We start from the raw sequence: 26,582 nt of genomic DNA, 5'->3' as shown, positions 1-26,582 counted from the left end.
TGGTTAATGATAATGCATATAAACAATTAAGGAGGAGAGGGGGGGCTGGAGGAGAGGGAGAGATGGAGAGAAAATGAGAGAAGGGGAGATAGATAGGGAGGGAGAAAAATAGACGGTGGGATGGAGAAAGAGTGGATGAATCCCTTGACTAATAGGTTATTGTAATCTATGCGCTGTTGAAAATGGTGTTTTACCAGAATAAAAGTAAGCTACCAGAGACACAACTCTCATCTGGCTATAGCCTACCTGCTGAAAGGGGCTGGCAATAGATTTGATTTTGATTGTTTTAAATCAAACTTTATTTGTCACATGCGCCGATTACAGCAAGTGTAGACTTTACCGTGAAATGTTAACTTACAAGCCCTTAACCAACAGTGCAGTTCAAGAAGAGTTAAGAAAATATTTATCAAATAAACTAAAGTAAAAAATAATAAAAAGTAACACAATAACATAACAATAACGAGGTTATATACAGTTGGTACCGGTACTGAGTCAGTGTGCGGGGGTACAGGTTACTTGAGGTAATTTGTACATGTAGGTAAGGGTGACGTGACTATGCATAGATAATAAACAGTGAGTAGCAGCAGTGTACAAACACATCGGGTGGGGGGGGGGGGTCAAGTGTAATAGTCCGGTGGCCATTTGATTAATTGTTCAGCAGTCTTTTTGCTGGCGGGTAGAAGCTGGTACCAAAAGAAGCCTTTTGGTCCTAGACTTGGCGCTCTGGTACTGCTTGCCATGCAGTAGCAGAGAAAAGAGTCTATGACTTGTGTGAGTGGAGTCTCTGACAATTTTATGGGCTTTCCTCTGACACCGCCTATTTTATAGGTCCTGGATTGCAGAAAGCTTGGCCCCAGTGATGTACTGGGCCGTACACACTACCCTCTCTAGCGCCTTGCGGTCAGATGCCGAGCAGTTGCCATACCAGACGGTGACGCAACCGGTCAGGATGCTCTCGATGGTGCAGCTGCAGACAGTTTTGAGGATCTGGGGACCCATGCCAAATATTTTAAGTCTCCTGAGGGGGAAAAGGTTTTGTTGTGCCCTTTTCATGACTGGCTTGGTGTGTTTGGACCATGGTAGTTCGTTGGTGATGTGGACAGCAAGGAACTTGAAATCCTCGACCCACTCCACTACAGCCCTGTTGATGTTAATGGGAGCCTGTTCGCCTTGCCTTTTCCTGTAGTCCACGATCAGCTCCCTTGTCTTCTCACATTGAGGGAGAGGTTGTTGTCCTGGCACAACACTGCCAGTTCTCTGACCTCCTCCCTATAGGCTGTCTCATCGTTGTCGGTGATCAGGCCCACCACTGTTGGGTTGTCAGCAAATGTAATGATGGTGTTGGAGTCGTGTTTGGCCATGCAGTTGTGGGCGAACAGGGAGTACAGGAGGGGACTAAGTACACACCCCTGAGGTGCCCCAGTGTTGAGGATCACCGGGGCAGACGTGTTGTTGCCTACCCTTACCACCTGGGGGCGGCCCGTCAGGAAGTCCAGGATCCAGTTGCAGAGGGAGGTGTTTAGTCCCAGGGTCCTTCGTGGGCACTATGGTGTTGAACGCTGAGCTGTAGTCAATGAACATCATTCTCACATAGGTGTTCCTTTTGTCCAGGTGGGAAAGGGCAGTGTGGAGTGCGATTGAGATTGCGTCATCTGTGAATCTGTTGGCTACCGACGTGAGTGCTACGGGGCAGTAATCATTTAGGCAGATTACCTTTGCTTCCTTGGGTACAGGGACTATGGAGGTCTGCTTGAAACATGTAGTTATTACAGACTCAGCCAGGGAGAGGTTGAAAATGTCAGTGAAGACACTTGCCAGTTGGTCCGCGCATACTTTGAGTACACGTCCTGGTAATCCATCTGGTCCCCGCGGCTTGTGAATGTTGACCTGTTTAAAGGTCTTGCTCACATCGGCTACCGAGAGCATTTTCACACAGTCGTCCAGAACAGCTGGTGCTCTTGTGCATGCTTCAGTGTTCCTTGCCTCGAAGCGAGCATAAAAGGCATTTAGCTCGTCTGGTGGGCTCGCGTCACTGGGCAGCTCACGTCTGGGTTTTCCTTTTGTAGTCCGTAATAGTTTTCAAGCCCTGCCACATCCGACGAGCGTCAGAGATGGTGTAGTAGGATTCAATCTTAGTCCTGTATTGACGCTTTGCTTGTTTGATGGTTTATCTGAGGGCATAGCGAGATTTCTTATAAGAGTCCGGATTAGTGTCCCGCTCCTTGAAAGCGGCAGCTCTAGCCTTTAGCTCGATGCGGATGTTGCCTGTAATCATCTGACCACTTCCGTATCAGGAGGATAGAATCAGGAGGATAGAATTATGGTCAGATTTGCCAAATGTCGGGTTTGTATGCATCTCTGTGTGTGGAGTAAAGGTGGTGTAGAGTTTTTTTGCACATGTGACATTTTGGTAAAAATTTGGTAAAACTCATTTAAGTTTGCCTGCATTAAAGTCCCCGGCCACTAGGAGCGTTGCTTCTGGGTGAACATTTTCTTGTTTGCTTATGGCCTTATAGAGTTGGTTGAGTGCGGTCTTAGTGCCAGCATCGGTCTGTGGTGGTAAATAGACGGCTACAAATAATATAGATGAGAAATCTCTTGGTAGATAGTGTGGTCTACAGCTTATCATAAGGTACTCAGAAGAGCAATACCTCGAGACTTCTTTAAAGGTTCACCATCCGCAATAGTTTTGGTAGTTTTGCTTTAACTTCTCACGAGTCACCAACCCTGATCCGGTAGCACCCCCCACCTCCCCCCCCACTGAGTAGCATAGCTAGCATAGCGTCACAAGTAACTTGTAGCATCTAAATATCATTAAATCACAAGTCCAAGACACCAGATGAAAGATACAGGTCTTGTGAATAAAGCCACCATTTCAGATTTTTAAAATGTTTTACAGGGAAGACACAATATGTAAATCTATTAGCTAACCACGTTAGCAAAGGACACGATTTTTTTACTCCCAATAGTTTTTTCCTGCGTCAGTAGCTATCACTAATTCGACTAAATAAAAATATATATAGCCACTAACCAAGAAACAACTTCATAAGATGACAGTCTGATAACATATTTATGGTATAGCATAGTTTTTTTGGGGAAAAATGTGCATTTTTCAGGTATAAATCACAGTTCTACATTGCAGCTGCAATCTGAAATAGTGCTGACCCAGCCAGAACAATTACAGAGACCAACGTCATATAACGAATTACTCATCTTAAAACATTTCAGAAAAATACACAGCGTACAGATATTGAAAGCCCAACATCTGGTGAATCCAAACAATATTTCAGATTTATTAAATGTTTTATAACGAAAACAAAATGTAGCGCTAAATTAGCATAGCTATACCAGGCAGATTCGGCTAGGCGCCCACGGCCAGTTCACATGCACAACAGATATGATATAACATCGTAAATTGGGTCTTACTATGGCTGATCTTTCATCAGAATGTTGATCAAAGTGTCCTTTGTCAAGATGAGTCGTTGGTTCCGTTCAGAATTGTTCCTTTCCCACTCCATTTAGCACAGGTACTGGTCGAGTGGCACGGATCTCTCAAACGTAAATAAAATCAGACAACGGAACACCACAAAACTCCCGAAAAAATTCAAATAATCTGATTAAACTATATTGAAAAAACATACATTACGATGATATGGTCACATGTATCAAACAAAATTCGACACGGAGATAGTTTTCATCCATAACGCCAGCAAAACAGTACACAATCGCAGCTCCAACTCGTGCGAATCAGAAAACCGGAAGTTGTCGGTCACGCCAAAGAAATAGGTCTTATTTCACGTCAGTACCAGATAAACAAAGAATTTCTCCTCTGACGTCCTCTTGACACCCAGAGGAAGGCGAATGAAGTGTGTTTCTGGTCATAGGGGTCATGACCATATATAGGCAGAGCGTTGAAGCGAGCATAGACTTCTTGCATTCTACTTCTTGGTCAGGGAAAGTGCTGTCAAATGACTTGTGTATCACTCAGAGACAAAATTGAAACGGTTTTAGAAACTAGAGATTGTTTTCTTTCCAATGGTATTATTTATATGCATATAGTAAGAGCAATAATTGAATAAGAGGCAGTTTAATCTGTAGAGCAAATTATGCTAATGGGAAAATAGCACCCCCTGTATTCTCAAGAAGTTAAACAATCAGAGTGTACAAAACATTAAGAACACCAGGTGAGTCCAGGTGAAAGCTATGATCCCTTATTGATGTCACCTGTTAAATCCACTTCAATCAGTGTAGATGAAGGGGAGAAGACAGGATAAAGGACAATTGAGACATGGATTGTGTATGTGTCCCATTCAGAGGGTGATTGGGCAAGACAAAAGATTTAAGTGCCTTTGAACGGGGTATGGTAGTAGGTGCTAGGTGCACCGATTTGAGTGTGTCAAAAACTGCAACGCTGCTGGGTTTTTCAAGCTCAACAGTTTCCCGTGTGTATCAAGAATGGTCCACCACCCAAAGGACATCCAGCCAACAGCATCCCTGTGGAACGCTTTGAACACCTTGTAGTCCATGACCCGACAAATTGAGTCTGTTCTGAGGGTAAAAGGGGGTGCAACTCAATATTAGGGAGATGTTCTTAATGTTTTGTACACTCAGTGTATATTGTACATATAAATATATACATACAGTAGGGTCCGAAATGATTGACACTCTTAAAGATGAGCAATAATGACTGTATAAAATATATAATACTGTATTGTATGCTCCAAAAAATTGGGAAGTTATATTATTTAATACTAATACAATTGGAAAGAGATTTTGTTTAACAAGTAATAGCACATTTTCTCAAAAAGGTAGGGGTCAAAATGATTGACACCCCGAAAGATTCTTATAAAAAAAGTAGTCAAAGGTTTTTAGTATTTGGTCTCATATTCCTAGCATGCAATGACTACATCAAGCTTGTGACTTGCAGTTCTTACCATGATTATGGATAGTCCTGAATGAAACGTGAATAATGATGAGTGACAAAGTTACAGAGGGTCAAATATCATACCCCGAAGACATGCTAACCTCCCCTGTTATTGGTAATGCTGAGAGGTTTGCATGTCTTGGAGATATGATCTTTGGCCCTCTGTAACTTTCTCACTCATCATTATTCATCCATTTTAACCCATTTAATCCCGAATTTTTCCCAGACATGAAAATATCCAAATCAAGTGTCGTTAGTATCCCTTTGAAGTAATCAATCATTCTTTTTTGAAATTTTAATGGAAAAGTAGGTGAAAAAGTGTGTTTTATGGTCGGTCACAATTGTGACCGGTGGGATAATGTTACGTATACTAAATTAACATATTTCTCCTATGCAGTTATCAAAGTTCTTATAAATCCCAACCCAGTTATTAACACATTTAAAACTCTGTCACTGGCAGTCCCCAGCATTACCTCTAGAATGCCCCGTCACGTTCTAGTGTGACTATTTACCACATCAAAAATCCTTATACAACACGATATGAATACTGAGAGCAAAGACAAAAAAACAACCATCAGCGTATTTCAACATTGTTACTTTATTGTAACATACATTGTAACACTGTTACTTTAGTGCAACATGTATTGAAACATTAATATTGTAACTTTATTGTAACTTTTGAACTTGTACTTTAGTGCAATATTCATTGTAACATTGTCATTGTGACATTTTAGTGCAACATTCACTAACAACTGTATAGCAGTCGTGTGATTCATTCCCATTGAACATAAAGGTAACATTTAGGATAGAGGTTGCCTGTAGAATATGCATTCAAGTAGAGGCCTACACTGAACAAAATACAATTATTTATATAAAAAGCGCCACTGCACAATGAGTGCATATATATATATATATATATATATATATATATATACACATATATATATATATATATATATATATATATATATATATATATATACACACATCATAGAGGTAGGCTTCAGAACCAAGTGCAAGATTAGTTTGTGCATAACTATTTTAAACTGTGATGAGTCAGACCTACTGTCATACAGTATGTCTTGAATCAATTGACCTTCTTTTCCAAAAACATTTCAGTCATTTTGATTGTCTTTTTCGTCGACTTTTCCTTTCTTCCTAGAGTCCGTTGTACTGCTTCTCCTCACCCTTTATCAACTTTTCTATTTTTCTTTTATTGTCTTTTTCAGCCCTTTTTCATTCGCTCTTATCTCCTTTTCTACTGTCCATGGTATATCTTGAAGCACTCAATGTGCAGTGGCGCTTTGCATTTCTCACATGCATAGGTAGTGCGTTTGTCACAATGACGACTTCTCTGGAACCGGTACATCGTGTTGATTGGCCAGTGAGAAGCTTTGTCATATCTTGCCTGATCTTCAACAGTAGCAGCCAGTAAAGACCTCCTTCCGTGGCTCAGTGGTATCGTGCCAAACTTTTGCCTATTTGGGCTGTATACTATGTGTTTTGGAATCACAGCGGTGGCAGGCCTCTTCGATCGTTTGAACACTCAATCTTTATTTTTGGCCACCTGCAGCTTTTCCCTTGGCTCTTCTGGCTGACATCTATGGCTCTTCTGACTGGACCCTCTGGCGGGTAGAGGCCCTTGGCTCTTCATTATCAACAATGGAGGGGGGTGGGGGAGGTTGTGGATGGGGGGTGAGGGGTAGGTCATCATCACTGATAACGTTGTTCCTGTCATGATCTGTTAGCATAGGTTCAGCATATGCATTCAACAGCCTGGCTGGCAAATGGCCTGTCCATAGTCCATATCTGACCCATCGCTATCACAATCACTCAGGACAGCATCTTTCTCATTTTGAGGGATAACTGCAATGTTGCATGCCTTGTCTGGGCAGTCACCTAGATCCAACATATCCCGAACTTGACTCAAAGTGAAACTAAAAGAAAGAGTAGAAAGTTAGGTAGAACAAGACCTATGTATGTGTATCAGTATGTGTATACCTAGATGCACTGTGATATCCCACGGGTCACTATTGTTGCCGTCAACATGTTTACACATTCTATGACCACACTGAACAAAGTTGAGTAATTGCAAATGCATGTATCAATACTAGACACCTTAAAGATGATGTGTACCAAAAATCTTTGTCCTATCTTTATGTTAACATACTTTACTAACCTTTTGTTTGGGAGCTTTGATGCAGCCATCCTCTTCTCATGGTGCAACCAGGAAGTAAAAAGCTCTGGTCATGTGACAATTTACACTAAACATGTGACACTACACATCTTTCATTGAGACCCTTTATTATTTCAATATTTGCTGGAAATGCATTGATAAGTCATTCAGTAAAAGATTTAGAGCCTTATAACTGAAAAGTTTTTTACGGTCACTTTTGTGACCGATGGGATTAAATAGGTTAATCCCCCATTGTAAAACAATAAAATGTAAAACAATAAAATGTGAAGAAATCCAAGGGGGTGTAGTCTTTCTAAATGCACTGTAAAATAATACATAATTTACCAAAATGTTTTGCATACAGTATAACTCAGTATTTGTATTATTTATTTTATAAAGTCATTATTACTCGTATTTATTAAGGATGTCGATAATTTCAGACTCCACTGTACAGACATACAGTGGTAAAACGTATTCACACCCCTTGACCTTTTCCACATTTTGTTGTTACAGCCTGAATTTAAAATGTATTAAATTGAGATTTTCTGTCACTGGCCTGTACACAATAGCCCATAATGTGAAAGTGGAATTATGTTTTTAGAAATGTATACAAATTAATTAAAAGCTGAAATGTCTTGAGTCAATAAGCATCAACACCTTTGTCATGGCAAGCCTAAACAAGTTCAGGAGTAAAAATGTGCTTAACAAGTCACATAATAAGTTGCATGGACTCACTCTGTGTGCAATAATAGTTTTATATGACTACCTCATCTCTGTACCCCACACATACAATTATCTGTAAGGTCCCTCAGTCGAGCAGTGAATTTCAAACACAGGTTCAACCACAAAGACAAGGGAGGTTTTCTAATGTCTCACAAAGAAGGGCACCTATTGGTAGATGCTGACATTGAATATCCCTTTGAGCATGGTGAAGTTATTAATTACACTTTAGATGGTGTATCAATACGCCCAGTCACTGCAAAGATACAGGTGTCCTTCCTAACCCGGTTGCTGGAGAGGAAGGAAAACACTCTGGAATTTCACCATAAGGCCAATGGTGATTTTAAACAGTTACAGAGTTTAATGGCTGTGATAGGAGAAAACTGAGGATGCATCATCAACATTGTAGTTACTCCACAATACTAACCTAAATGACAGAGTGAAAAGAAGGAAGCCTGTACAGAATAACAAATATTTTTAAATATGAATCCTGTTTGCAATAAGCACTAAATTAAAACTGCAAAAATTGTGACAAAGAAATTCACTTTATACTGTATCCTGAATACAAAAAGCGTTATGTTTGGGGCAAATCCAACACAAGAATAATGTGCAAATATGCAAATATTGTAATAATCCAGGTATGCAAAGCTCTTAGAGACTTACCCAGTAAGACTCACATCTGTGCCAAAGGTGATTCTAACATCTTTTGACTCAGGGGTGTGAGAACTTATGTCAATTAGATATTTCTGTATTTCATTTTCAAAAAATGTGCAAAAAAATATGAAAACATGTTTTCACTTTGTCATTATAGGGTATTGTGTGTAGATGGGAGATATTTAAATATATGTAATCCATTTTGAATCCAGGTTGTAACCCAACAAAATGTGGAATAAGTCAAAGGGTATGAATACTTTCTGAAGGTACTGTACATACAGTGGGGAGAACAAGTATTTGATACACTGCCGATTTTGCAGGTTTCCTACTTACAAAGCATGTAGAGGTCTGTAATTTTTTATCATAGGTACACTTCAACTGTGAGAGACAGAATCTAAAACAAAAATCCAGAAAATCACATTGTATGATTTTTAAGTAATTAATTTGCATTTTATTGCATGACATAAGTATTTGATCACCTACCAACCAGGAAAACCTGCAAAATCGGCAGTGTATCAAATACTTGTTCTCCCCACTGTACATACACACACTGTGTAAAGTGTCTGTCTTTGTGAACAACGTAACTTAACTGTACATAACTGTATGTAATGGATTATACAGTAAAGCTGCTTGAAGTTTTCCTAAATTGAAACCACCAATACGTTGTACATAATACATGAGTCCGTTTCTGTTATGACATGGACTCTTACATTTTAAACAACGTGTTGAAACTTTGTTGCTCCTTTTGCTGAAACAAGCAACAAATTAGTCTTTGGTTGCCTAGGCCTCCCACAATGCAGTAGCAGCACATATTGAAATATAATGAATAGAATGACCTTGGACCCTCTACTCTCTGGCAACTTGAAGGTCTTCACTATTTACCACAGCCACAAAGTCTCTCATTTCTAAAATGTAGCTTATTAAAATGTTATTTTAGATATAACTTTAACCCTAACCTTAACCATACTGCTAACCTTAAATTAAGACCAAAAAGCATTTTTTAAATTATATATTTTTACGACATTGCCAATTTTGACTTTGTGATTGTGCTATATAGTGGAAACCCAATTTGACTGGTAAAGTCATTGCAATGCAATAGTTTCCATGTTTTTTATTTATTTTATTTATTTCACCTTTATTTAACCAGGTAGGCTAGTTGAGAACAAGTTCTCATTTGCAACTGCGACCTGGCCAAGATAAAGCATAGCAATTCGACACATACAACAACACAGAGTTACACATGGAATAAACAAAACATAGTCAATAATACAATAGAACAAAAGAAAACAAAAAGTCTATATACAGTGAGTGCAAATGAGGTAAGATAAGGGAGTTAAGGCAATAAATAGGCCATGGTGGCAAAGTAATTACAATATAGCAATTAAACACTGGAATGGTAGATGTGTAGAAGATTAATGTGCAAGTAGAGATACTGGGGTGCAAAGGAGCAAGATAAATAAATAAATACTGTATGGGGATGAGGTAGGTAGATAGATGGGCTGTTTACAGATGGGCTATGTACAGGTGCAGTGATCTGTCAGCTGTTCTGACAGCTGGTGCTTAAAGCTAGTGAGGGAGATATGAGTCTCCAGCTTCAGAGATTTTTGCAGTTCGTTCCAGTCATTGGCAGCAGAGAACTGGAAGGAAAGACGACCAAAGGAGGAATTGGCTTTGGGGGTGACCAGTGAGATATACCTGCTGGAGCGCGTGCTACGAGTGGATGATGCTATGGTGACCAGTGAGCTGAGATAAGGCGGGGCTTTACCTAGCAGAGACTTGTAGATAACCTGTAGCCAGTGGGTTTGGCAACGAGTATGAAGCGAGGGCCAACCAACGAGAGCGTACAGGTCGCAATGGTGGGTAGTGTATGGGGCTTTGGTGACAAAACGGATGACACTGTGATAGACTGCATCCAGTTTGTTGAGTAGAGTGTTGGAGGCTAATTTATAGATGACATCACAGAAGTTGAGGATCGGTGGATGGTCAGATTTACGAGGGTATGTTTGGCAGCATGAGTGAAGGATGCTTTGTTGCGATATAGGAAGCCAATTCTAGATTTAATTTTGGATTGGAGATGCTTAATGTGAGTCTGGAAGGAGAGTTTACAGTCTAACCAGACACCTAGGTATTTGTAGTTGTCCACATATTCTAAGTCAGAGCCGTCCAGAGTAGTAATGCTGGACGGGCGAGCAGGTGCGGGCAGTGATCGGTTGAATAGCATGCATTTAGTTTTACTTGCGTTTAAGAGCAGTTGGAGGCCATGGAAGGAGAATTGTATGGCATTGAAGCTCGTCTGGATGTTAGTTAACACAGTGTCCAAAGAGGGGCCAGAAGTATACAGAATGGTGTCGTCTGCGTAGAGGTGTACCAGAGAATCACCAACAGCAAGAGCAACATCATTGATGTATACAGAGAAGAGAGTCGGCCCGAGGATTGAACCCTGTGGCACCCCCATAGAGACTGCCAGAGGTCCGGACAACAGGCCCTCCGATTTGACACACTGAACTCTATCAGAGAAGTAGTTGGTAAACCAGGCGAGGCAATCATTTGAGAAACCAAGGCTGTCGAGTCTGCCAATAAGAATGTGGTGATTGACAGAGTCGAAAGCCTTGGCCAGGTCGATGAATACAGCTGCACAATCTGAAACCAGATTGCATAGCGGAGAAGGTACGGTGGGATTCGAAATTGTCGGTAATCTGTTTGTTAACTTGGCTTTCGAAGACCTTAGAAAGACAGGGTAGGATAGATATAGGTCTGTAGCAGTTTGGGTCTAGAGTGTCACCCCCTTTGAAGAGGGGGATGACCGCGGCAGCTTTCCAATCTTTGGTAATCTCAGACGATACGAAAGAGAGGTTAAACAGGCTAGTAATAGGGGTTTCAACAATTTCAACAGATAATTTTAGAAAGAGAGGGTCCAGATTGTCTAGCCCGGCTGATTTGTAGGGGTCCAGATTTTGCAGCTCTTTCAGAACATCAGCTATCTGGATTTGGGTAAAGGAGAAATGGTGGGGGCTTTGGCGGGTTGCTGTGGAGGGTGCCGGGCAGTTGACCGGGGTAGGGGTAGCCAGGTGGAAAGCATGGCCAGTCGTAGAGAAATGCTTATTGAAATTCTCAATTATAGTGGATTTATCGGTGGTGACAGTGTTTCCTAGCCTCAGAGCAGTGGGCAGCTGGTAGGATGTGCTCTTATTCTCCATGGACTTTACAGTGTCCCAGAACTTTTTTGAGTTAGTACTACAGGATGCAAATTTCTGTTTGAAAAAGCTAGCCTTAGCTTTCCTAACTGCCTGTGTATATTTGTTCCTAACTTCCCTGAAAAGTTGCATATCACGGGGGCTATTCGATGCTAATGCAGAACGCCACAGGATGTTTTTGTGCTGGTCAAGGGCAGACAGGTCTGGAGTGAACCAAGGACTATATCTATTCCTAGTTCTACATTTTTTGAATGGGACATGCTTATTTAAGATGATGAGGAAGGCACTTTTAAAGAATAGCCAGGCATCATCTACTGACGGGATGAGGTCAATGTCATTCCAGGATACCCCGGCCAGGTCAATTAGAAAGGCCTGCTCGCAGAAGTGTTTTAGGGAGCGTTTGACAGTGATGAGGGGTGGTCGTTTGGTCGCAGGCCCATTACAGATGAAGGCAATGAGTCAGTGATCGCTGAGATCTTGATTGAAAACAGCAGAGGTGTATTTGGAGGGCGAGTTAGTTAGGATGACATCTATGAGGGTGCCCGTGTTTACAGATTTGGAGTTGTACCTGGTAGGTTCATTGACAATTTGTGTGAGATTGAGGGCATCAAGCTTGGATTGTAGGATGGCCGGGGTGTTAAGCATGTCCCAGTTTAGGTCACCTAGTAGCACGAGCTCAGAAGATAGATGGGGGGCAATCAATTCACATATGGTATCGAGGGCACAGCTGGGGGCAGAGGGAGGTCTATAGCAAGTGGCAACAGTGAGAGACTTGTTTCTGGAAAGGTGAATTTTTAGAAGTAAAAGTTTGAATTGTTTGGGTACAGACTTGGATAGTAATACAGAACTCTGCAGGCTATCTTTGCAGTAGATTGCAACACCGCCCCCTTTGGCAGTTCTATCTTGGCGGAAAATGTTGTAGTTAGTGATGGAGATTAAGGTATTTGGTGGTTTTCCTAAACCAGGATTCAGACACGACTAAGACATCCGGGTTGGCAGTGTGCTAAAGCAGTGAGTAAAACAAACTTAGGGAGTAGGCTTCTAATGTTAACATGCATGAAACCAAGGCTTTTACGGTTACAGAAGTCAACAAACAAATGCAGTGCTAGGTCTTAAAGCATGTTTAGACATGGACCTCATCAAGCTAGTTTTATCAGTGACAGCACCAGTAGAGACAGACAATGTACTGGAGGAGTTTGCTGATGTTTTTACAGGAATAGGATTATTCCCAGGAGAATGTACCATTCACGTTGACCCAGACGCCATCCCTGTGGTCTACCCACCGAGAAAGATTCCCCTTGCTCTCCGTGCCCGTCTGAAGAAAGAGTTGGAGAGCATGGAGCAATCTGACATAGTCACCAAGGTTACGGAACCGACTGACTGGGTAAATGCATTAGTGGTGGTGGAGAAACCACGCACAGGCAAGCTCCGAGTATGCCTCGACCCAAGAGACTTGAACAAGGCTATCAAACGCCCCCATTATCCTTTACCGACGCTAGATGGCATCACACACAAGCTAGCGGGAGCACACTACTTCAGTGTAATGGACGCTAGATCAGGCTACTGGGCTATCAAGCTCACAGAAGAGTCATCTAAGCTCACAACATTCAACACACCGTTTGGACGCTACAGGTTCCGTCGCCTGCCTTTTGAGATTATCTCAGCCCAAGACGAGTTTCAGCGAAAGATCGACGAAGTGTATGAAGGCCTCGACGGAGTTGTGGTAATTGTGGACGACATCCTTGTCTATGGTCGAACCAAAGAGGAGCGCGACCAAAACCTCTGCGCGATGCTGCAAAGGTCCCGCGAGAGAGGAGTCCGGCTCAACCCCGAGAAGAGCACAGTCGGCGTTACAGAGGTCAGCTACTTCGGACATCTTCTCACAGCGACTGGAATCAAGCCAGATCCACAGAAGATCTCAGCCATAAAAGAAATGGAGCCACCAAAGAACCGTGCAGAGCTGGAAACAGTGCTTGGCATGGTCAACTACTTAGCCAAGTTCGCACCCAGCCTCTCCAATGCTAATGCACCCCTGCGTCAACTGCTAAAGCAGTCCAGTGAGTTTCTCTGGGACAAGCAACACGACATTACTTTCCAGAATGTGAAAGACTTGATCACGAGAGAACCAGGACCAATCCTTGCCTACTACGACCCCGACAAAGAGCTCAGACTCCAAGTGGACGCGTTGAAGTATGGACTAGGTGCAGTGCTACTGCAAGAAGGAAAGCCCATCGGCTACGCTTCCAAATCTCTCACAGACTGTGAAATCAACTACGCTCAAATCGAAAAGGAGCTCTACGCCATTCTGTTCGGATGTAAACGTTTCCATCAGTACATATATGGACGACAAGTCATTGTGGAATCCGACCACAAGCCCCTTGAGTCAATTATGAGGAAACCACTAGCCGCAGCCCCGCCAAGGCTACAGAGAATGATCCTTCAACTACAAAAATACGACTTCACAATCACTCACCGTCCAGGCAAAGTCATCCCTGTCGCAGACACACTCTCCAGGAAGTTTCTTACCTATAAGGACAGCAGCCTCAGTGAAGGCATGGACATGCAAGTAGACACTGTGTACAGCAACTTACCAGTTAGTGACACAAAACTGAAGGAGATCCAAGCAGAAAAGAACTCGCACAGCTGAGGAAAGTCATACAGGATGGATGGCCTGAGGAGAGGAGAAAATGCCCTCAGAGCGTCTCAGAATTCTGTAACCATCGTGATGAACTATCACAGATCAACGGAATAATTTTCAAAGGAGAGAAAATCATTATTCCTACCAGTCTCAGAGAAGAGATTTTGACAAAGATCCATGCTGGACACATGGGCATGGAAAAGTGCAAACAGAGAGCACGGGACATTTTGTTTTGGCCCGGAATGTGCAAACAAATAGAGGACATTGTTGGTAAATGCGCCATATGTCTTGAACGACGCCCCTCAAACACCAAAGAGCCAATGTTACCTCACTGTATCCCAGACCGACCCTGGCAGGTCGTGGCAACCGATCTGTTTACCTGGAACAACGAGGACTACATCGTAACAGTGGACTACTACAGCAGATACTTTGAACTCGACAAGCTTCACAGCACCACATCTGCAGCTGTGATACACAAGCTGAAAGCAGCCTTTGCCATGCATGGCATTGTAGAGACTTTAATATCTGACAATGGGCCCTGTTACAAATCAAATGAGTTTGAATCCTTCACAAATCATGGGAGTTCACACGTCACCACAAGCCCGCATTACCCTCAAAGTAATGGCCTTGCTGAAAAATCAGTGCAGATTGCTAAATCACTCATGGATAAAGCAAAAGCAGACGAGAGACCCCTACCTCAGTCTCCTTGAATACCGCAACACTCCAGTTGACAACTTCAAATCACCAGCCCAGCTGTTGATGAGCCGCAGACTTCGCTCAATCCTTCCCAGCACCAACCAGCAGCTGAAACCTGAGGTCGTCAGCTACAAGGAAATGCATGGAAAATGTGCACAGAGACAACAACAAAAGCAATACTACGACATGTCAGCTAGACCACTGCCACCACTGATCGACGGAGAGTCAGTTAGAATCCAAGAGCATGGCCTCTGGAAGCCAGCAGTCGTCATCCAGCCAGCTGACACTGAACGTTCATATCACGTCCGCACCGCAGAAGGAGCGGTCACCTACTGAACACAAAAGAACAACACACTGATGAGATGAACTATTCCCCTGAAAGAGAACGTGATGGACTAAACACACACACACACACAGCACAACATACACCATACTTACCTGCAGCACCACAAGAACTGTTGACTGACACAGAAGCATGCTCAGCATCATATCGCACAAGGTCAGGAAGAGAGGTCAAGCCCAGAGCTGTCCTAGACCTGTGAAATGTCAAAGGGTGTAAGCGGATCGCTGCCCTAAAAGAGTTCCAGACTGTAAACGTGTTATTGAAAGTTCAATGAAAATGCTTTGGTATTGTATTTGTTTGAAATGTTAAGATGTATTTCTACTGTGAAAGCTGAGTTGCTGAGAATCCCTTGTTTGAAAAGTAACAGTATGTTGGATCATTGTTCAGAGTCTATATTGATTCAGTTGGTGTAGTATGCAATATAAATGGTTACTTACCTTGAGTTCAAACTGCAGAGCATGTTTACAAAAGAAACGCTTAGAATATGTAAACATTTTTCTTTTGTTTTAAAAGAAGGGGGGTGTAATATTCATATGTGTAAACATACTGAATTATAATTGGATGCATTTTACCGCCATATCATACTGTGCTATGATTGGTTAAGACAACCCAAATGGTTAGGTCATGGTCAGTTTGATCCTGGTTGGCGATACGTGAACATGCCAGGTATAGCTAGCTAATAAAGCGCTACGTTAAGAAATATCCTGTAGTACTGCATTTTATTATTTTGTACAAAGTGTGCAAAACAAGACAATGCTAACACGCTAACAGTTAGTAGGCCGGGGCTAAACAAGCTAGCAGTTAGCAGACCGGGGCTGGCAAGCTAGCAGTTAGTAGACCGGGGCTAGCAAGTTAGCCTTTGGGGGACGTCGCGATGGGGGTAAGTCTGTTTTTGCCTCTTCGTGCGGTGACGTCGATAGACCAGTCGTGGAGTTAGTAGGGTTCCAAGTAGCTCTAGGTAGCTAGCAGGCCTAGCAGGTTAGCAGAATGGGCATTCAGCGGGCATCGCGCCTGAGGGGCCTGTTGGAATCCTCGGGCAGATTATGTTGCTATTCCAGTCGTAGAGGATCGGCGTGGTTCTGGGGGTACTGTCGGTACGGGGCACGGATATTGTAGCCCAGGAGTGGGCTTGGGTGGTAGCACAGGAGCCCTGGCCGGGCTAGCTTCAGGCTAATTGGTGCTTGCTCCGGGATGGAAACGCTAGCCAGGAGTGGTCATCCGGGATTGCGGTTAGCTAGTTGCGAAGATCCAGATTAAAATGTTCAGAGTTTGCGGTAGGAATCCGTGGATATGGAGAGAAATAGGTCCGTTATGCTCTGGTTTGAGTCATGTTGCTCGAATGGGCGAGAGCTTTCCGAGCTAAAGGTTAGCGGATGACCGCTAGCAATGGTTTGCTAACTGTTAGCTGGCTAGCTTCAGTTGAGGGATTCCAGATCCGAAGTAAATATAAATACTTTAGAAAAAAGCAGATCCACGCCACATTGGGTGAGGCGAGCTGCAGGAGAGTATTTAGAAGTTGAGGTTTAGGAAAATATTTAAAAAAGATATGCGAAGAAAAAGATGTAAAAAGATATATACATGGGACACGACAGGACAAAAGACAAAGACGTCTGACTGCTACGCCATCTTGGGTACTTTTGTTAATGTAGATTGTTCATTCAAATATGTTAATGTAGATTGTTCATTCAAATATGTTAATGTAGATTGTTCATTCAAATGATTTTAACTGATGTGGCTCATGTAATGGAATGTATTTTTTGTAATGTCACTTGAGTTGAATCAACAAATCACAGGACATATTGATGGGTACACTTGCTGCTTTGCTCTTCTGTGTACACTCTCAATGGCCTCCAGTCCACCCATTATGCCATCATTGTCTTAAAAGGGGACGCCCGTTATATATTCATTTTATGTATATGGAAGCCCATGCAGTCAGGAGCGGAGCAGAGGAGAAAATGTGCGTCTAATTATTCGAATCTTAATTGTTTGCTATTCGAACGGTTATTACGGAGACCGTGATCATTTGGCTGGCCAATTACCATCATCCAAAATTCCATGACAGTCACAACCCTAGCAAGCACATACATAAGCAGTTATAAATACACATTAACCTGATTCAGAAACATACCATTACACACGTAAAGTACAGGTGTACTTTTGAAATACATAGGTTTATCAATTGTTTTTTAATAAATTGATAGACTGTGTATCTCTTTCTCTGTATCTCTCTCTGTCTCTCTCTCTCGCTCTCTCTTTCTGTTCTCTTTATCTCTCTCTGTCTCTCTCTCTCTCTCGGTCTTTCTGTTTCTCTCTCTCTCTCTCACTGTCTCGCTCTCTTTCTGTGTCTCTCTTTCTGTCTGTCTCTCTCTCTCTGTCTGTTTTTGTAGGGTACAGCCCTGGTGTTTGCCCCCACTAGAGGAGACACTCTGGGGGAGTTCTGTCAGCTGGCCGAGGGGACGGGGCTCCAAGTCTGTCGCTATGAGAAGTATGATGAACAGGTGTGGGATCTCCACTTAAAGGTGAGCGAGACGCCTGGTACTGGAGCTAGAGCCGTGTCTGACAGGCCCTGTCCTAACCCTGAAGAGAAATGTATTCTGTCCTCCAAACCCTTACAGGGAGCGGTCTCTTGTCGAAAAACATCAAGCGAAGGGTGCTGTCCAAAGTTTATAAGATGTAGGTAGCCCAGGATCTGAGTATAGTGCTGTAAAGGCCTTGCACATTGAGAAAGAACAATCTCTAGTGCAGTTGCTATATAATCTTAGTGAAAGAGAGAGCGAGGGAGAGAGAAAGAGGCAGTGTTAAGAGCAGCAGTCAGTGTCCAGCTGGTTAATGGAAGAGCGTGGGCGTGGGCGGCGCTTGGCGCGTGGTGGGCATGATGGCAGGCACACTGAGTGGCCCATTCAACTGCCTGGAAACGTCAGAATGGACCGGCCTACTGAAGGGTAAAAGGGTCTGTCAACAGGACTCGGTCTTTCGCCTCTCAGGGGTATTGTATCCTACAATGGAGGTCTGGAGTACTGCTGGTTTTATGTTATACCTGATCATTTATTGCACCCACCTGGTCTCCCAGGTCTAAATCAGTCCCTGATTAGAGCAGTGGAACTGGCTTTGAGGTCCAGATTTGAATTTGAGGTCTCTATTCTATGAGTGATTGAGCTGCAGCCTTTTGAGCTCCCACCATTCTGATGGGCTGTGGGCGACCAAGGACTGATAATAATAATGTATTGGATTAATTTAGCGACTTTCTACATACTGAGGTACTCAAAGTGCTTTACATACAGTAGTAAGCGGAAAACTCTCCTCTCTCTGACAGTCTGTGAGGTTACCTAGGCCATGAGAAAGTCATTTATACTAATGGTATAAATGGTTCAGTAGAGATTGAATGTGGTTGTGGTTAAAGCTTAAACACACCGGTAGGATTGTCAAACGTTTGCCTGGCAGCAGTACTTAGCATCTCAGAACCTAGTGTCGGCAGTCAATCTCTTTGGTGTTCACACAGCAAAGACTAAGTTGTCAGCCACTAAGCCTTGTTCAAATACTCCAAACCAGAAGGTGGCAGTAGCGTTGTTTGGCAATGCATGTCCGTGTGTGTTGTTTATGGTCTAGATTCCAATGTCAGCTAGCTGCGCTACTGTTGCTATTTTGCAGAAAGCCCTTGTTTATACTAGCCAAATAGCTACAGCTAGATAACTACCTAGCAAGATGACAAAGAAACAATTGAATTCACTCTCCATAATCCCATACTGCCAGTGCCAGCCCATAGTCAAATGTTTAGCTAGCTAACAAATTTTAGCATATTCACTAGCTATCACAACATATCTAGCTAGCTTGCTAAGGACACTGCACTAACTTGGGAGTTTATACAGGCAGCTGTTTCATTTAAACTAGCTAATCCATTGTGATGAATTATAATGTCAATACTAGCTACAGTGGTTAGCTATCTTGAAGGAAGTATTTAGTGTTGTGTGCATGGTGTCTGTGCACTTAGGTAGCTACCATCCCATAACCTACATTGCATATGAAGTATGACTAGCTCATCCGTGGATGTATGAATAAATGCCCACTTTTTGTATTATTTGTTTTTGTTGGCTCCCCCACATGGGGGTTCGTGCTCTCTGATTGGGTGAAAGTCAAGTTGTTGGCCACTGATGGGCATTGTGATTCTACAAGTAGAAACAGTAGGTTTGTTGCTACCAGGTTGGCAGCAGGTACCGTTTTTGTTCTAGCAAGAGAAGGAACGGCCTCCCACTGTGATAAGTACATACCGGAAGTCTATCAGGAGGGAGATTATCGGTGTGTTTCATGCTTTAGACGGTTAAGGTTTGTTGACTTTGTCTCTATGGCGTCATGACAGCTATAAATTATATAGAACGACGAAGTAACAGACAGACCTACTAGGTAATAGACAGACAGACAGTGGAATATAAAGTGGCACTTAGAAGCCCATTAGTCGGGGGATTAGCCAGCAGGGTGGGGCGGGGTCAGGTTTCTCTCCAATTAGCAGCCTGGTCCTGGGACTGACCTCTAGGTGGGACTTGAGTCAGGGTTCAGCAGTTAGGATGGGAAGATGCAACATTACAGAATGTTCAGGTAATGACCATGTTGTCAGGTGGGATGGGATAGTTAGTGTAGCAGGCAGCCAGTATCAGGCAGGTCCCCCGTGATCTAAGTCAGTATTCGACATCCATCCATATCTGAGGAAGTAAGGAGATGATGTGGAAACAGGCCACTAGGGGCAACAGTGAGCGCTTTTACCTTCAAGCAATGGACGGGGATGGTGGATGGGCATAAGCATCTGCCTCTAGTTCCAAAGGTGTTCGAATCCAGTGATAAAGTTATTTTTGATATTTGTGTTTTAAGCCTATCCCAAACCTTAACCCTTATTTGAACCATTCGGAGTTAATGCCTAACCTTAAGAATTCTGAGTGAGTTAATTACTAAACTTAACCTTGAAACGATACAGAGAAGTAACCAAACACTTCAAAATTTGAGGTTTGGAGCAACTTCGAAATTTGAAGTTTGAGAAACATCGATGAACGTCTAATTCTGACATGAGACTGAGAGCTTGTTGGCCAGTATATAGGGTGCCTCCCTTCATAACATGACACAGTATTTACAGTACCAGTCAAAAGTTTGGACACAGCTACTCATTCAAGGGTTTTTCTTTATTTTAAAAATGTTTCTACATTGTAGAATAATAGTGAAGACATCAAAACTATGAAATCACACATATGGAAACATGGAGTAACCCAAAAAAGTGTTAAACAAATCAAAATATATTTTAGATTTTAGATTCTTCCGTAGCCACCCTTGATGCCTTGATGACAGCTTTGCACACTCTTGGCATTCACTCAACCAGCTTCACTTGGAATGCTTTTCCAACAGTCTTGAAACAGGTCCCACATATGCTGAGCACTTGTTGGCTGATTTTCCTTCACTCTGCGGTCCAACTCACCCCAAACCATATCAATTGAGTTGAGGTTGTGAGATTGTGGAGGCCAGGTCATTTGATGCAGCACTCCATCACTCTCCTTCTTGGTCAAATAGCCCTTACCTGGCCTGGAGGTGTGTTGGGTAATTGTCCTGTTGAAAAACAAATCATTGTCCCAATAAGCGCAAACCAGATGGGATGGCATATCGCTGCAGAATGCTGTGGTAGCCATGCTGATTAAGTGTGCCTTGAATTCTAAATAAATCACCAACAGTGTCACCAGCAATGTACCCCCACACCATCACACCTCCTCCATGCTTCACGGTAGGAACCACACATGCAGAGATCATCCGTTCACCTACTCTGCCTCTCACAAAGATACAGCGGTTGGAACCAAAAATCTCAATTTCGGACTCATCAGACAAAATTACAGATTTTCACCTGTCTAATGTCCATTGCTAGTGTTTCTTGGCCCAAGCAAGTCTCTTCTTCTTATTGGTGTACTTTAGTAGTGGTTTCTTTGCAGCAATTTGACCATGAAAGCCTGATTCAATCAGTCTCCTCTGAACAGTTGAAGTTGAGATGTGTCTGGTACTTGAACTCTGTGACGCATTTATTTGGGCTGCAATCTGAGGTAGTATAAATTCATTGAAGTTACTCTAATGAACTTATCCTTTGTGCTAGAGGTAACTATGGGTCTTCCTTTCCTGTGGCGGTCCTCATGAGAACCAGTTTCATCATAGCGTTTGATGGTTTTTGCGACTGCACTTGAAGTAACGTTCAAAGTTCTTGAAATGTTCCGTATTGACTGACATTCTCTATGCTTATTTGAGCTGTTCTTACCATAATATGGACTTGCTATTTTACCAAATAGGGCTATCTTCTGTATACCATCCCTACCTTGTCACAACACAACTGATTGGCTCAATTGCATTAAGAAGGAAAGAAGTTCCACAAATTAACTTTTAACAAGGCACACCTGTTAATTGAAATGCATTCCAGGTGACTACCTCATGAAGCTGGTTGAGAGAATGCCAAGTGTGCAAAGCTGTCATCAAGGCAAAGGGTGACTACTTTGAAGAATCTCAAATATATTTTGATTAGTTTAACACCTTTTTTGTTACTGTATGATTACATATGTTATTTTATAGATTTGATGTCTTCACTATTATTCTACAATGTAGAAAATTGTTTAAAAAATAAAGATAAACCCTTGAATGAGTAGGTAGGTGTGTCTAAACTTTGGACCGGTACTGTACATTGAATGTCCTCTATTAGCCAGTAGATTCTCAGGTGCCAAGGAACTCTTAACACACTCCTTTTTTCCCCACACACACACACACACACACACACACACACACACACACACACACACACACACACACACACACACACACACACACACACACACAGTCTCTCTCTCCACCACCTCCTCTTCATTGTGCCCTTGATGTACCTGAAGTTTGCTGGGGTCTTTGTTGGAGCCGGACCACCTACGGTGTCTCTGTGTAGATAATGATGGGAGACCAGAGGGGGTGGGATAGCTGAGTCAAGTGTCCCACTCCCATGGTCTTTGTGCAATTACACAGAGGTGTGTGTGTGTGTTTCTGTGTCTGTCTGTGTGTGCGTGCATGTGTGCGTGTGTGTGCGTGCATCATAAGGCCAACGCACACACACACAGGGTCAGCTGCTGTGTGTGGATATAGCGGCAGGCTGAAGTGGCCTCATCATATCAGAAAGTGATTAATTCTCCTCTGCTTATCTTCTGATGAACATTCTGCCCCCTGTGTGTCAGCTGATATATGTGCACGCAGGACACACACCACACACACCACTAAGACTTCTATCACACCCAGCAGATGACTTCAACACACACATGAACGCAGACGCACACACACACGCACACACAAACACCATAAGATACACAGCCTACAGGAAGAAGGTGGTCAGAGACTTACCAGTGTGGTGCCTGGACAACAACCTCTCCCTCAAAGTTAGTAAGACCAAGGAGCTGTTGTCGACTATAGGAGGAAAAGGGGAGAGCAGCGACTGGGCTGTAGGGGAGCAGGTCGAGAGCTTCACGTTCCTTGGCGTCCACATCACTAAGGACTTAACATGGTCCACACACACCCGCACAGTCAAGGAAAGGACACGACAGCTCTTCTTCCCCCTCAGGAGGCTGAAAATATTTGGCTTTGGGCCTCAGATCCTCCAAAAGTTCTACAGCTGCACCATAGAGAGCATCTTGACTGGTTGCATCACCGCCTGGTAGGGCAAATGCACCCCCCTCAACCGCAAAGCCCTACAGAGAGTGGTACGAAAAGCCCAGTACATGACTGAGACTGAGATCCCTGACATCCAGGACCTCTATGTCAGGCAGTGTCAGAGGAAGGCCTGAAAAATTGTCAAAGACTCCAACCACCCAAGTCATACTGTTCACTCTGCTATCGTCCGGCAAACGGTACCAGAGCATCGGCTCTCGGAACAACAGCTTCTACCCCCAAGCCATAAGATTGCTAAATAGCCAGGCTGCTAAATAGTCAATTAATTGTACCCAAACTATCTGTACTGTCTCTATCTTGCACTGACCCTATGTACACTCACTAGACTATATATACACACTCACTCACACACACTACATTGACACACCCACACACATTCACATACACTACATACAGTGGGGCAAAAAAGTATTTAGTCAGCCACCAATTGTACAAGTTCTCCCACTTAAAAAGATGAGAGAGGCCTGTAATTTTCATCATAGGTACACTTCAACTATGACAGACAAAATGAGGAAAAAAAATCCAGAAAATCACATTGTAGGATTTTTAATGAATTTATTTGCAAATTATGGTGGAAAATAAGTATTTGGTCAATAACAAAAGTTTATCTCAATACTTTGTTATATACCCTTTGTTGGCAATGACAGAGGTCAAACGTTTTCTGTAAGTCTTCACAAGGTTTTCACACACTGTTGCTGGTATTTTGGCCCATTCCTCCATGCAGATCTCCTCTAGAGCAGTGATGTTTTGGGGCTGTTGCTGGGCAACACGGACTTTCAACTCCCTCCAAAGATTTTCTATGGGGTTGAGATCTGGAGACTGGCTAGGCCACTCCAGGACCTTGAAATGCTTCTTACGAAGCCACTCCTTCGTTGCCCGGGCGGTGTGTTTGGGATCATTGTCATGCTGAAAGACCCAGCCACGTTTCATCTTCAATGCCCTTACTGATGGAAGGAGGTTTTCACTCAAAATCTCACGATACATGGCCCCATTCATTCTTTCCTTTACACGGATCAGTCGTCCTGGTCCCTTTGCAGAAAAACAGCCCCAAAGCATGATGTTTCCACCCCCATGCTTCACAGTAGGTATGGTGTTCTTTGGATGCAACTCAGCATTCTTTGTCCTCCAAACACGACGAGTTGAGTTTTTACCAAAAAGTTATATTTTGGTTTCATCTGACCATATGACATTCTCCCAATCTTCTTCTGGATCATCCAAATGCTCTCTAGCAAACTTCAGACGGGCCTGGACATGTACTGGCTTAAGCAGGGGGACACGTCTGGCACTGCAGGATTTGAGTCCCTGGCGGCGTAGTGTGTTACTGATGGTAGGCTTTGTTACTTTGGTCCCAGCTCTCTGCAGGTAATTCACTAGGTCCCCCCGTGTGGTTCTGGGATTTTTGCGCATCGTTCTTGTGATCATTTTGACCCCACGGGGTGAGATCTTGCGTGGAGCCACAGATCGAGGGAGATTATCAGTGGTCTTGTATGTCTTCCATTTCCTAATAATTGCTCCCACAGTTGATTTCTTCAAACCAGGCTGCTTACCTATTGCAGATTCAGTCTTCCCAGCCTGGTGCAGGTCTACAATTTTGTTTCTGGTGTCCTTTGACAGCTCTTTGTTCTTGGCCATAGTGGAGTTTGGAGTGTGACTGTTTGAGGTTGTGGACAGGTGTCTTTTATACTGATAACAAGTTCAAACAGATGCCATTAATACAGGTAACGAGTGGAGGACAGAGGAGCCTCTTAAAGAATAAGTTACAGGTCTGTGAGAGCCAGAAATCTTGCTTGTTTGTAGGTGACCAAATACTTATTTTCCACCATAATTTGCAAATAAATTCATAAAAAATTCTACAATGTGATTTTCTGGATTTTTTTCTCTCATTTTGGCTGTCATAGTTGAAGTGTACCTATGATGAAAATGACAGGCCTCTCTCATCTTTTTAAGTGGGAGAACTTGCACAATTGGTAGCTGACTAAATACTTTTTTGCCCCACTGTATGCACACACACAACACACACACGCATACTGACACAACACAAACACACACATACATGCATTTTACACACACACATACACACACTTTTACACTCATCATTTGCTGCTGCTACTCTGTTCTTTATTTTATTCTTATTATTATCTATCCTAATGCCTAGTCACTTTACCCTGCCTTTATGTACATACCTACCTCAAATACCTTATTATTATCTATCCTAATGCCTAGTCACTTTACCCTGCCTTTATGTACATATCTACCTCAAATACCTTATTATTATCTATCCTAATGCCTAGTCACTTTACCCTGCCTTTATGTACATATCTACCTCAAATACCTTATTATTATCTATCCTGATGTCTAGTCACTTTACCCTGCCTTTATGTCCATATCTACCTCAAATACCTTATTATTATCTATCCTAATGCCTAGTCACTTTACCCTGCCTTTATGTACATACCTACCTCAAATACCTTATTATTATCTATCCTAATGCCTAGTCACTTTACCCTGCCTTTATGTACATACCTACCTCAAATACCTTATTATTATCTATCCTAATGCCTAGTCACTTTACCCTGCCTTTATGTACATACCTACCTCAAATACCTTATTATTATCTATCCTAATGCCTAGTCACTTTACCCTGCCTTTATGTACATACCTACCTCAAATACCTTATTATTATCTATCCTAATGCCTAGTCACTTTACCCTGCCTTTATGTACATACCTACCTCAAAATACCTTATTATTATCTTTCCTAATGCCTAGTCACTTTACCCTGCCTTTATGTACATATATACCTCAAATACCCTATTATCTATCCTAATGCCTAGTCACTTTACCCTGCCTTTATGTACACACCTACCTCAAAATACCTTATTATCTATCCTAATGCCTAGTCACTTTACCCTGCCTTTATGTACACACCTACCTCAAAAACCTCATACCCCTGCACATTGATCTCTCTGTATAAAGCTCCATTCTAGTGTATTTTATTGTGTTAGTTATTTTATTATAATTGTTTAACTGCATCGTATTCGGCGCATGTGACAACTAACATTTGATCTGATTTTTGATTTTACACAAACACTTCCAATCTGCTACGATGTCAAGTCCGATCAGGTGGTCTAATATGATGCAATAAGAAATGGGATGGTCCCTCAAATCACTATACACTAATACCGAGACCAAAATATATGCAGTCTGAAACTCTGCCAAACACGCCACTCTCAGACCTGAGCTTATAGGAAATGCACTGAGCTGTGTGGCAGAGTTTTACGGAGGTGAATGTTGTGGACGTAAGATATGGGTGTTAGCGGTGGGAAATGTGTGCGTATGAGTGTTGCTGTTAAAATTCTTTAAGAACCGTTCTCTAAGACCCCAAAGACCCTCAAATCTGCAAGCCCCCCTTGTGCATACACACCCACACACACCCGCCCCCCCTGCAGCAGGCCTTCCCTTGTCTCTCCAGGATGAGCCAGTCTCACCAGTGTGGAGCAGGGAGACGGCTTCTTTTTAGCAGGG

General features: G+C 42.7%; 1 protein-coding gene and 1 long non-coding RNA gene across 3 annotated transcripts in view; one reads left to right on the top strand and one right to left on the bottom strand.

The window, feature by feature from the left end:
* Positions 1-26,582, top strand: part of camkmt (calmodulin-lysine N-methyltransferase) — a 204,881-nt gene that overhangs the window by 174,944 nt on the left and 3,355 nt on the right. The window contains exon 10 of one of the 2 annotated variants that reach the window (XM_071409403.1): positions 17,733-17,864. The exons of the other annotated variant lie outside the window; for it this stretch is intronic. Within the exon in view, the coding sequence (XP_071265504.1) occupies positions 17,733-17,864 (132 nt within the window). The remainder of the gene's footprint in view (positions 1-17,732; positions 17,865-26,582) is intronic. 2 annotated transcript variants of the gene reach the window in all.
* Positions 6,786-7,227, bottom strand: LOC139580574 (uncharacterized). The gene is made up of 2 exons (XR_011676066.1): positions 7,104-7,227; positions 6,786-6,861 (listed from the first exon to the last, which is right to left on the bottom strand). It is a non-coding gene; the product is annotated as an uncharacterized lncRNA (long non-coding RNA).

This window comes from Salvelinus alpinus, chromosome 7 (genome assembly GCF_045679555.1).
Source record: "Salvelinus alpinus chromosome 7, SLU_Salpinus.1, whole genome shotgun sequence".
Classification (NCBI taxonomy): Eukaryota; Metazoa; Chordata; class Actinopteri; order Salmoniformes; family Salmonidae; genus Salvelinus; species Salvelinus alpinus.
Note: the sequence above shows the minus strand (reverse complement) of the source record. Positions and strands in the feature narration are given on the sequence as shown.